The 13,940-nt window shown below is 30.1% G+C and overlaps 1 protein-coding gene across 1 annotated transcript; it reads right to left on the bottom strand.

The window, feature by feature from the left end:
- Positions 1-11,139: 11,139 nt before the first annotated feature.
- On the bottom strand, positions 11,140-12,852 carry LOC141525703 (aminopeptidase N-like). The gene is made up of 6 exons (XM_074240268.1): positions 12,544-12,852; positions 12,275-12,472; positions 11,978-12,159; positions 11,744-11,911; positions 11,450-11,675; positions 11,140-11,378 (listed from the first exon to the last, which is right to left on the bottom strand). Exons 1-5 carry the CDS (start codon positions 12,850-12,852, stop codon positions 11,513-11,515), a joined length of 1,020 nt encoding a protein of 339 aa, XP_074096369.1. The 3' UTR covers positions 11,140-11,378; positions 11,450-11,512.
- Between the last annotated feature and the right edge of the window lie 1,088 nt (positions 12,853-13,940).

Genomic DNA, 13,940 nt, shown 5'->3' with positions numbered 1-13,940 from the left:
TTTCATTTTAAATATCATATCAGGATTGTTGAGATATTTCTGGTTGGTGGTAGCAGGGAAGAACGTTGAAAAGTGGTTTTCCAGATCGATTTCAACGTTGAGTCCATGATCTGTCATAACCGTTCTAATCCCAGTTAGCTTGTAAGTTTTTCCCACCTCAAGTTCACACATCCTCTTGAACATCAACGGGCTTGGAGTTTTATCTTCAACTTTGACACGCTTGAAAGTTGTTGATCTCTCAATTTCATGCATTGTATCGGTAACAGGATGTTTACGGTACGGTGCCATGATTGAGATTTCTTCAGCAGATTTCAAGTAGCAGATTCCAGCACGAGGTAGCAGATTTCAACAGCTGGTAGCAGGCTTCAGAAAACAGTTTCAGAACAGCAGATTTCAAAAGCTTGATATTTTCTAACACACAACACTATGGTACTTCACTCGTACTTCACTTTGATGAAGTATGCTCGCGGCGCGCTGCTTTTATAGCAAGGTAATGACGTCATCTACTGCGCAGTTGGAAAAATTCTAGAATAGTATGACTCATAATCTAAAAACAGAAACCGCGCAGTTATGATAGATGACGCACAAGAAGTTTAACATAACCTGAAATCATAAGTTAAATGGTGGGAAAGCATAAACATAACCTGTAAAATGAGTTAAATGGCGGGAAAGCATAAACATAACCTGTAAAATGAGTTAAATGGCGGGAAAGCATAAACATAACCTGTAAAAATGAGATGACGTCATCTACTACCTAACAGAAATAGAACAAAGAAAAACTGCACAGCTACGAGACCTTGAACCGGTTCAAACCTGTCTGATGACATCATCTACTACGCAGTTTAAAACTCTACGACGTAGTTTGAATAACCAATCAAATTATTAATTAACCAATAAGATTATCGAGTGGTGGGGGTAAAATCCAGAGATCGGGTTATAAAAAGGTTGAATTGATTGTAAGAGTCATCATTCAGTCACTCTTCGTTGTCAAGAGCAGTAAAAATGGAGATCATTCTAGACGTTCAAGGATTCAGAGGAGCTGATAATCGCTTCATTGTTAAGGAGTTGGCCTCAATAACAATTCAACATGATATTGTTAATATTGAAGAGTTGTCATACACACTATTTCAACCGCCATATCACTGGAAGGTGTTACCAGTCAACTATCAACGTCTGAATACCTGGCTGATCCGAAATTATCATGGAATCGGTTGGAATGCTGGAACAACTTCATATTACAAGCTCAAAGAAGTTCTCAATTATTTAACTTGTAATAAAAAAATTATTTATGTCAAAGGTATCGAGAAAAAGTTATGGGTTCAAAATTTAATTGATTGTAATAATAAAATTGTAATCGATCTCGATAATTTCAAATGTCCCTCTCTAAAAAGTATGAAAATTTGTAACAATCATTTTTGTAATTATCATGATCGTTTATCTGATTTATGTGCCTTGGAAAATGTAAAAATTTAAAAGATTGGTTTGTAAGCACTCAATAAATCTAAAATAAATGAATTATAATTGTTATTATTATTTCATCCTAACACATTTAATTCAGAATAGAATTAATTATTGTTAGTTATTAAATTCAAATAATTTTCCAACACTACTACTGATATTAATACTTATCAACAGATGGCGTGATGGTTTTTGATTTTTTAATTATGATAATCAATAATCAGTTTTTGTTTTCTAAAATTTTATAATTAATATTTGTTTAAATTAAAAGTCATGCATTATTTTATATAACCATTTATAAATAAAAACTGAGTATTGATTTTCAAAATATATAGAAGATTTTTCGATTTGACGATACAGAGCACATCAACCCCATATTTTATCAAATAATACATAACTTTTAATTTAAATAAATATTAATAATATTAATAACAAAATATTATAAACTAATAATAATTATTTATCTTTTATTTAAATTAAAAGTCATGTATTATTCTATATATGTATATATAACTAGAAAATTTTTTTAATATTTATGAATTGACAGCTTTCACGCTCTAAGAATAAACTGATAGTAGATGGCTCTAGTACAAGTGGCGCGAAATTCAAACTATCATTATGATAAGGAACTTAAAAAATTATGATTAAGTATAACTTATTGAATTTGAATTATAAATATTAATCTTAAATTAAAAATGTGAGGAATTATAAATAAAAACAATGAATTATTTATATTGAAATCCAATATTTTATTGATTAAATAATTCCACTGGTCATTTTTACATCAAGACTAGAATTAATAAATTCAAATTTATTATATTTTGGGAAACGTAGAAACAGATAGTTTGAATCTATTAATTCATTCAAACTCTTCAGGAAGTTATCATCTTTTAAATGTTGAATAGTTCTAGATGGTAGATAAAAGTTAAATTCATCGTTTAGATTGGCAACAATCCTAGTCCCATACTGAGTTGTAATAGCTTTGATACCATTAATCTTATATTCTCGATTAAACTCCAAATGAATCATTTTTTTAACAGGAAGAATCCGAGTAAGACAATTAACCTCATTTATCTTGGTAAGATCCATGATTGATAGCTGTAAAAATTTTTTAATTAATTAAATGATTCTTCATTCAATTCATATTTTAATTAGACAGTAATTGAATACTTACAATTAGTAATACTGATAGGCAGAAGATGTATATCACCAATACTTCACTACTGTCTGTCGACAACTGGTACTTCACTGGAGACGTGTACTTCGTTTTTTATGAAGTACGCTCTCAGCGAGCTGCTTATATAGGCAGAAACTATTGCGTAGTTACCCCCACTCCTCTACCTCGAAACCGGTTTGATGACGTCATCTACTGCGCAGTAAGAAAATTCTAGAACAGAATGAGTCATCTACTGTGCAGTTAGAAAATTCTAGAACAGAATGAGTCATCTGGTTCGTGGAAATTTCCCCCACCCCTTTCACAAAACAAGTCTAAACCTGTCTGATGACGTCATCTACTACGCAGTTAGAAATAGAACAAAGAAAACTACGCAGTTACGCGACCTTGAACAGGTTCAAACCTATCTGATGACGTCATCTACTACGCAGGAGAACAAAGAAAACTGCGTATGACCTTGAACAGGCTTAAACCTAAGGTTGACAAAAATCTCGACAGATGGCGTATCTTCTCGCATGTACTCCTCATACGTACAGTTTGAATATCTACAGATTCGGTAGAATCTGGCGCCAAGTTCCGTTCAAAAATTCCGTTGTAAACGGAGCGCCAGACTACCGAATGTGTTTACTGTAAGCATCACGTTTTTTAGAGGTTGCAAATTTATTTTTAATTCTACGGTCCTTTTTTTCCTTAAATTTGTATTATAACGGTAGTTCATACCTTATTTTCCTGATATTAATTGATTATATCCAATTATAACAATTAATCTGCTTAATATTATTAAATTTAATCAGCACAAACTATAGCAACGCAAAAATTTCGATCCTGACTTTTTTTCGATGGGCAAAGTGATCTGCCACAGACTAAATAATTCGAGAATGCATAGTAATCCTCCGATAGATGGGAAACTACAGTTAAAAAAAGATATTTCGCAGCTTGGATCTACACTCGCCAGGGTGCACTGGAATTCTTTCTACATAAACTGTAGATTCAACGGGATAGCTCACTAAAGTTAGCACCCCAGAGTTTTTTTTTATTAATTTTTGATTTTTTTTTATCACGTCGTTAGCTCGTCGTTTGTTCTTTATTGTTTAATATCAACATTTGTTAGTTCTCCATTTATTCATTTTAAAGAAAATTTATTAATAATGTACTTTTAAGTTAGCCCCCCTATCGCATTTTTTAATATTTTGGTCGCAATTTGGGTCATTAAACCTCTATTTTTGATTGTTCATATATATTCAACATTTGTTTCTACTTCACATTGTTTATTTGTTGTTTAATTAACATTTGTAATTAGCTGAATGTATGTATTCTAAATATTCGCACTGCGCATGCGTCAACTTTACGTATATAGACTTTTAGCGCGGTCTTTTGAAAATTATAGTGACAAGCACATCTTATGTGTAAAAATTAAAAATCTACAAGTGTAATCTTTTAGGAATCAATTTTCAATTGATTTAAATAATTATAAAAAAATTGTTAGACGTCAGCCAATTTCAATATTATTAAGTAAATAAATAAATAACTAATAAATATCTATTTCATTTTGAATTTCTTAAAAATATAGAATCAACTTTGAATCAATGCATGTATATTTTTTTATACTCATCTGTTCCATTTCCATGAATTATACGAACTAGTATCAAAATAAAAAAGAAATAACATATAACAAAAATTTTTAATACTTTATTAAAATAAAACTTTTTATAAAATTATTAAAAACTACACGTTGCCTTTTCGTCCTGTAATTTCTATAATGAAATACAACAATAATACACTTACTCTAATCACTGTCATTATAATTTTCAAAAGACCGCGCTAAAAGTCTAAACCTATAGTTGACGCATGTGCAGTGCAAATATTTTGAATACAAATATTCAGCTAATTAAAAATGTTACTTAAACCACAAATAAACAATGTGAAGTAGGAAAAAATGTTCTATACACATGAGCAATTAAAAACACAGGTTTAATGACCCGTATTACTACCAAAATATTAAAAAATGCGAAAGGGGGCTAACTTAAAGGCATATTATTCATAAATTTTTTTTAAATAAATAAATGGAGAACAAACAAATGTGAATCGTGAACAATAAAGAATAAACGACGAACTAATGATGTAATAAAAAAAAGTTTAAAAATTAAAAAAAAAAAACTCTGGGTCGCTAACTTTAGTGAGTTTTAAGAATCAGTGTGATATTTTTAGTCGCTTTCAGATGTCACTACCTACGTTATCAAATCATTCACTGGAGAGCCTTGGTTTAAACCAGGGCCGTACATTTTATATTTTTTATGCGTTCATGAATTATTATAATTTCGTTTTTATTTTCACTGTAATTCTAATTTTTATATTTAATCTTTCATTGATCCGTTATAATATTTAGCCAGAAAAATAGTGGTTGCATAATTTAATTTTTATGCAAATATCCAAATAAGTTTATAAAAATAATTTAGTACGAAACTTATAGCAATTAAATCCACACCATTTTCAGTAAATAATTATATAAATAATAAAATATGATGTGACTTTCTGTATTTTTATTTAAAAATAAAATAAAACACTGTAAGTAACATTTGTTCGAAAAATTCATCATATGTCGATGACACAAGAGTTATCCAACATTTTTAATTTTTTGATTTTTTTTAATCATGTAATTAGTACTACAAAATATTTTTAAAAAATAGCACGTGTAGGTTTTCAAATTTTCTACAGATTATTATTACTAAAATAATTGTTTGTTATTTTCATTGAATTAATGTGTATTGCAGTATTAAATCTAAATTAAAATTTTTTCTTATTAAGAAAATGTCAAAATTCTCTTTCTATATATAAGAAATGTATAATTTCCATCGATAATTTAGGATATCGATTTAAACCGGAGGCGTTTACGCGGATTAGTCAGTTTAAATTTTTTAATACCACTAGCTAATATGAGAAAAGAAAACTTTAATTTTTTTATCATAATTTGAGCTGAAAAATCAATGAACGAACGACTTTTCATATGATTATAGCTTTGCCTGAAAAAATTCATTTATTTATGAATTTTTAATATAGCGCGGGAAAAGTTTACGTTTGAAATTAAAAATGTAAAAGTATCTTATGAAACAAAAAATTTTATAGAACAAATTATCATACAACCTTCCATGTTTATGTTTGAAACATATTTTTTTAATTAAATTTTATTTGTTAACCAGTTTAAACACACAAACATTGTATGAGTTATACTTTCTTCGAATAAACCAGATGTTCAGTGTCTGGGGAATTCTCATTAAAAAGTGTGTACATTCTATGATCTTATGGTTATTGCCTGTAGATGGCACTGTCATCTAATTGAGCGGGTTACAAATAATCTTAATTTCTTGATAACATGTAACTCATTAAAAAGTGTGAACATTCTGTGATCTTATGGTTATGGCCTGTAGGTGGCACTGTCATCCAATTGAGCGGGTTTCAAATAATCTTAATCTCTTGATAATACGAAACATAACTATGCGTTTGATATATTGCGTCATTTACTAACAACGATGTCATAATAACAATAAATAATATTGGTAACCATAATAAAAATAACAATAATAGTAATTATAATACTGAAAGTATTAATATCGGTAATAATAAATTGATGTTAAAAATGAAAGCAATAATAATGTTTATCATTATCATTATTATTACTAAAATGATTGTTGTTATTAATAAATCCGAACAAAAACAGCTTCACTGTAAAAAATTGCGCCAAGTCCACGTTCATAAAACTCATCTCAATAACATTAGCACTTTACAAAAAAATAAGACTCGTTTCAAAAATTTTCATTCTTTACAAAAAGATGTGAAATCCGAACAAAAACAGTTTCACTGTAAAAAAAATTGCGCCAAGTCCACGTTCATAAAACTCATCTCAATAACGTTTGCACTTTACAAAAAAAATAAGACTCGATATAATAATTGTCATTCTCTACAAAAAAAAAGTGAAATACAAAAAAATACCAAGAAACTGTCATAATGTTAAAAAAATTGATAGAAAATTTGTTGAAAATTTAAAAATTAAAAAAAAAATTTTTTTATCGTACTTGGCGCGCGTCATTGAGTACCCCAAATTTTTTCAGGATAAATAAACATCCTTTTAATGATTAAAAATTTATAAGTTAGTCAACCTATAAAATGCATGAATTTAATTAATCAACTATTATTATTTAATAATAAGTTTTACAAAATTTAGGTAAAATCGACATGTCATACGTATGTTACTTGAAATTTTTAATCATCCAGACATCATTTATGATTTTATTAAAACGCCCTCTCGTGTTTGGTTATGAAAACTACTTCAAAGTGGATACTATTGAGTGCTCTAGAAAAGAAAACATATGGCCGACTAAATTGAGAAAATGCGGTGTGATTGCCAATCAAAATGTGTTAATTACAATTAAACTAAGCAATATCAAGTTTCTTCATTGAAGCTTAATGATAGAGCTGAAAAAATTGAATCCAAAAATTTTATATAATTTCAGATGATTTCACCACACCATCATATTGACAGTTATTTCCACTAAAAATTAAAAAAATTTAATAACGGATTTTTTCACTGAAACTGATAATTAATCGAAAAGCAGTGTTTTTAATGAGTTGAGTATGCTTGACTAATGTAAATTTATAAGTATAAGAATGTATGAAATCATATATTGTGTAATTAGAACTGATCAGCCCAAATATGTATAACTATGCATAATTACATAAATTCGAGCAAAATAGTTTTTTCTCGGGTTGAAATTCTTCCGAAAAAATTTGGGGTACTCAATGACGCGCGCCAAGTACGATAAAAAAATTTTTTTTTTAATTTTTAAATTTTCAACAAATTTTCTATCAATTTTTTTAACATTATGACAGTTTCTTGATATTTTTTTGTATTTCACTTTTTTTTGTAGAGAATGACAATTATTATATCGAGTCTTATTTTTTTTGTAAAGTGCAAACGTTATTGGGATGAGTTTTATGAACGTGGACTTGGCGCAATTTTTTTTTACAGTGAAACTGTTTTTGTTCGGATATTAATCTTTTCGGAATATAAACAATGAAATGCACCTGTGATCTAAGCAACTATAGTTGATGGTTAGATCACAGGTGCATTTTTTAACAAAATGGTGAATTCACAATTCAAAATGGCGGATAGCGGTCACCAGATGGCGGATTTCAGATAGCAAATTCAAAATGGCGGATTCAGAATGGCGGATTTCAGATAGCAGCCACCAGATGGCGGAAATCTGATTCAAAATGGCGGATAGCAGCCACCAGATGGCGGATTCAAATGGCTGATAGCAGCCACCAGATGACGGATTCAAATGACGGATTCACAATTCAAAATGGCGGATAAATTTTAAAAATGGCGGGGAAATGGCGGACAGTAAGATGGCGGCGGAATTCACCACCAGCGCCACCTGCAAAACCTCGACCATATCCTCAAACTTTCGGTAAAACAGGTCACCCATATCGACAAATGGTACTTAGCATGGACACGAACCCTCTGTTGGTAAAACAGATTCATGTAATGTCGGTATCCTCAGCTTCACTACTAATCAAAATTGATTAAATGTAGTCCACGTAACTCTGTTACACGAGATAGGGCTACATAAATTTGACCAACATTAAAAATGGTGTTCCCTGCTTCAATGATGGCATTTTTTAAACTTAAACCTTGACTCTTATCAATAGTTACTGCATAACTCAAGCATAATGGAAATTGTTCTCTTACAACGAAAGCTCTTTCAAATAATTGAAATTTTACTTTAATACCATTTTAAAAATCAGCTCCTAAATTATCATTTATTATTATTATGATATTGTTGCTAGTAAATAAGACAATGCATCAAACGCACAATTACAATACGAATTATCTAAAAATTATGATTATTTGAAACCCGCTCAATCGAATAACAATGCCACCTACAGGAAATGACCAAAACATCATAGAATGTACACACTGCTTAATGAGAATTCTCGAGATCCTGAACAGCTGGTATATCCGAAGAAAGTAAAACTCAAACAATGTTTAGCATATTATCTATTTGGTCTGGTTAATAAATTAAATTAAATTAGAACAATATGTTTAACAACTTACACATAGGTTGTTAGATAGTTTAGTTAGTAGTTTACTCTGTAAATTTTTTTGTATTCATAAGAAATTTTTTTACATTCTTAATTTAAAGTTTGTACTTTTCCCACGGATATGAAATGTTCATAAAATTATTATAAAAATAAATTAAACTTTTATTTTCCGTAAAGAAACTAGTAGCATCGATAAAATTTCATGAAAATTAGTCGCGTATATCTTTTGAATGAGATTGATAGACTTGAATTATCAATCATAATATTTATATTTTATAAAATCGTAGGAAAATATTTTTTATATTTTAGGAAATTGTGAATTTGGATTTAATACCACAATCCTTAATAATTTAATAAAATAATCGTATTGTTCAATATTATGAATGCAATTATTTTTAACATCAATCTATTGTTATCATTATAATAACTATCAGTATTATCTTCATTTTTATTGTTATTATTAGCATGATCATTTTTATTACATATTATTATTATCATAATTATGTTGTTAGTAAATAATACGATTCATCAAACTCAATGAATGTAAGCATTATGTACAGAATATTGTTGTTTTGAATGTCCGCGCAGTTCGGTCGCAGTATAGCAGTGCCACCTATATCTGTAAAACACTCGACCAGAATTACTTAGGCAATGATCAGCTGACTATTACATAGAAACTAAACCCAAACAATGTGAGCTCTTGTAGATATTGACTCTAGTTAATAAATAATACTTAATTTAAAAAAAAGTTAATTTAAAAAAATTCATATGTAAAGTTGATAGATAGTAAATTCTAGAGATTTTATTTAAAAAAAAAAATTTTAACATTTTATGTGATTGAAAAAATTTTCAATTCAAATTATGTACTTTTACCGCGGAAAATTAGTGCACAAACAATTGTAACAATAAAATCACGTTAAACTTTTATTTCTCGTAGAGTAACTAATAAGCATTAATAAAATTCCATCAAGTATATCCTTTGGTTTAGATTGATAGACAAATTATCAATTATAATATTTATATTTTATAAAATCGTAAAATAAATTTCCATGGTTTTTATAATATTGGTGATGATTGTTACTATTTCTTTTATTTTCGATTTCGAACTTTCTAACTACAGTTTGTGTTAAAGTAACATTGACGAGCCCTAGTGAGCATCGACGCAAGCTCATAACTTTTTTTTTTAACTGTAGTCTCCCATCTAGTGGAGAGTTACCATACATTCTCGAATTATTTAGTCTGTGGCATGTCACTTTCTCCATAAGAAAAAAGTCAAAATCTAAAAATCTGGGTCGCTATAGTTTGTGCTAGAGAATTTAATTAATTTTAAATAGAATTTATTATTTTCAATGACCATTATCAATTAATATTGATAATATAACATGTAATGTATAATTATAGAGTAATATTGGAGAAAAATAAGTTCTGTAGAATTAATAAAATTTTACAACCTAAAAATATCGTTCTGCTCACGGTAAACACATTCGGTAGTCTGGCGCTCCGTTTACAACGGAATTTTTGAACGGAACTTGGCGCCAGATTCTACCGAATCTGTAGATATATTAGAAATTTCTAATATATTCCCTATAAATATATTGATACACTTGCGTAATAAAATTGCATCCTTTACTACATTTGATACATGACAGTTTGTAGCATATGCGGGCACAAATATTTTCTTTCTTATCGACAGTAAATATTCGAACCATTCGTAGCAAATTACACTTTTACTTGTACCCTGATAGCCACCTTATCTATAACTTACTGTCAATCTACGTCCGCAATTTGAAGCAAACTTGACGGAAAGAGTTGGCAAAGCGAGCGATTACCTATTAGTTACCTATAACTTACTCTGCAAATAGACGTCAAAACTTGCTGTACAAGTATTTCCTTCAAATTGTAGTAAAGTTGAAAAGAAATTTAACTACAAGTTTGATTGTTAACTTGTATTCAAGTTGCGGCCGTAGATTTCCGTCAATTTGCTTACAACTGTCGTTGAGAGTAGAATTACCGCCAACTTGATGTATAAATTAACCGTAACTGCTGGAAGTCAACACTTACTGAGAAAGCGCTGGCTATCAGGGTAACTACCCTGATAGCCAGCGCTTTCTCAGTAAGGAGTTGGCTTCTAGCAGTTACAGTTAACTTGACATCGAGTTAGCGGTAATTTTTTACATGACAACAGTTGTAAGCAAATTGACGGAAATCTACGGCCGAAACTTGAATACAAGTTAACAATCAAACTTGTAACTAAATTTCCGTTCAACTTTATTACAATTTGACAGAAATACTTGTACAGCAAGTCTTGACGTCTATTTGCAGAGTAAGTTATAGATAACTAATAGTTAATCGCTTGCTTTACCAACTCTTTCCGTCAAGTTAGCTTCAAATTGCGGACGTAGTTTGACAGTAAGTTACAGGTAAGGTGGCTATCAGGGTATTCCTGATCCATTATAACCCTTTGTTATCAAAACATAATATCAAGTTAAAAAAAAAACTACATATACAACTGTGAATTTACAGAATTTTCAATAACGGTGGAATGTTTCTTAATCCATGCAATTGATCGTTCAGCATAATTGACAGCATTTCTGGCTTGTTCCATACCATCCAAGTTACTAATATTATTCTCCACCAATGAAGAAAACTGTAATGTTACTTATTTATTTTATATATTCATATCAATTGTCACAAGTTTTTATTATATCTTTTACCAACCTGTATTAGAATCTCTTTTGAAGTTACTCTAACTTTGATTAAATTCAGCACATCCATTAAAAATTAACCGCCTCGCATCTTGATTATTTCTTCAAAGTTATTTGCTATAAATTCCAGCGTGTAGTTGGTATTTTCTCGATGACCATTAATTATTCCACTAATTATCAGTGTTCGGTACTGTTTTGGCAATTCAGGCTCATGAGCCGTTATCGAAAAATTTAGAAGTCTAAAAAAATATACGCATAAAATAATTTTGTAATGGTCTCTAAAAATAATTACTGAAACTCTTCATACTTGTCAAACAATATTTTATTATTTGAACACCCCAGTGTTTTCATCAATAGTTCCTTTTCAGTATGCAAATCAGCCAGAATGAATCTGTTAAAGACTTCTTTCCAGTCTTCATCACTCCCAAATCGAATTCCACTGCAGTAGATAGAGCTCTTTAAATCTGGATCAACACTGCGCAAATGAATAAATAAATGACCTATCTTTGTTTCTATACGACCGGAATAAAAGTAATTTTACATCTCCGAAGAATCGTTGATCCACTTAGTAAATTTAAATCTAGCTTGCTTCAGACAATGTGGATCATTCATTTCACATGCTGCGGAAAGTATCTGGCGCAGAAGTTTTTCTCTCAAAGAATCTTGAGTCTTGTCAAAAGAAAACGATTGGTAGATAGTTTTTAAAAGCTGGATGGTATAACTCTGAAAGTATTTAAGAAGAATTAAAACTCTTAACAACAGTAGCGCTACAAAATGAGGTTATCCTACAGCTTTAATCTATTGACAAACTAAGACAATATTGAGAAACTTTGATTACTTGGAGTGAAACACGGAGAGTGGGTAAGTCTTGGAAAATCTGGTTCAGAAAATAGAGGGATTTAAGTGAAGCAAACCAAGGCTCGTATTCTGTTTCTTTGCCGAGATAATTGATGAGACGAAACGAAATGTTGTAGGAAATGTAACCGCCTTGGGCAAGATTGAAAGCATCGTCGATGAGCGCGGCTCGTGTTATCGGCTTATTGTATCAAATTCATCGGTATCCAGATGTTCTATCAACATGTTCTAGTTATAAGAGTCATAGTTTACGCGATAATACCCTATCTTGTCAATATCACAGAGGATCCAGTCTTGAGGATCACTATTTATCTTCATTAAGTCCTTATCTTTGGCCGCCAACCAGGCGGAACCAAATTGTGATGAGGTTGTTGAGCTTGCTTGCGATTTGGAAACAAAGCTCAAAGGGACCCACCATAACGGTTGCTTTGGATTGCTCCGGTTTGAATGCAGATCGAAACGTTCCTGTAAAATCTCTATCCAACCAGATGAATAATTTCTTTTGATAGTTATCAATGGGTATCCGGGTTGGTTGGCGTAACTTTCAATAACTTCACGCATATTTATGTCTTGCATTCACAGATTCGGTAGAATCTGGCGCCAAGGTCCGTTCAAAAATCCCGTTGTAAATGGAGCGCCAGACTACCGACTGTGTTTATTACTGTAAGCATCGCGTTTTTTAAAGGTTGCAAATTTATTTTTAATTCTACGGTCCTTTTTTTCCTTAAATTTGTATTATAACGGTAGTTCATACCTTATTTTCTTGATATTAATTGATTATATGCAATTATAACAATTAATCTGCTTAATATTATTAAATTTAATCAGCACAAACTATAGCAACGCAAAAATTTCGATCCTGACTTTTTTTCGATGGGCAAAGTGATCTGCCACAGACTAAATAATTCGAGAATGCATAGTAATCCTCCGATAGATGGGAAACTACAGTTAAAAAAAGATATTTCGCAGCTTGGATCTACACTCGCCAGGGTGCACTGGTTCTTTCTACATAAACTGTAGATTCAACGGGATAGCTCACTAAAGTTAGCACCCCAGAGTTTTTTTTTTTAATTAATTTTTGATTTTTTTTCATCACGTCGTTAGCTCGTCGTTTGTTCTTTATTGTTTAATATCAACATTTGTTAGTTCTCCATTTATTCATTTTAAAGAAAATTTATTAATAATGTACCTTTAAGTTAGCCCCCCTGTCGCATTTTTTAATATTTTGGTAGCAATTTGGATCATCAAGTCTCTATTTTTGATTGTTCATGTATATTTAACATTTGTTCCTACTTCACATTTTTTATTTGTTGTTTAATTAACATTTTTAATTAGCTTTATGTATGCATTCTAAATATTTGCACTGCGCATGCGTCAACTTTACGTATATAGACTTTTAGCGCGATCTTTTGACAATTATAGTGACAAGCACATCTCATGTGTAAAAAATTAAAAAGTTTACGAGTGTAATTTTTTAGGAATCACTATTTAATCAATTCAAATAATTAAAAAAAAAATTGTTAGACGTCAGCCAATATCAATGTCATTAAGTAAATAAATAAATAACTAATAAATATTCATTTCTTTCTAAATTTTTTAAAAATATCGAGAGAATTGTTAATCAATGCATGTACATTTTTTTTTTATTT

Source organism: Cotesia typhae, unplaced genomic scaffold (genome assembly GCF_013202065.1).
Source record: "Cotesia typhae breed Kobodo isofemale line unplaced genomic scaffold, CoteBio_Ctyphae contig_27, whole genome shotgun sequence".
Lineage (NCBI taxonomy): Eukaryota > Metazoa > Arthropoda > Insecta > Hymenoptera > Braconidae > Cotesia > Cotesia typhae.
Note: the sequence above shows the minus strand (reverse complement) of the source record. Positions and strands in the feature narration are given on the sequence as shown.

Excerpts from the sequence above, each read along its gene's own strand:
- LOC141525703 (XM_074240268.1), bottom strand. The coding sequence starts at position 12,852 with ATGCGTGAAGTTATTGAAAGTTACGCCAACCAACCCGGATACCCATTG. Across the intron at positions 12,473-12,543 it reads ACAAGATAGGGTATTATCGC|CCGATAACACGAGCCGCGCT; the intron begins GTAAACTATGAC and ends TGATACAATAAG. Across the intron at positions 11,912-11,977 it reads ATCAACGATTCTTCGGAGAT|TGTTGATCCAGATTTAAAGA; the intron begins GTAAAATTACTT and ends TCATTTGCGCAG.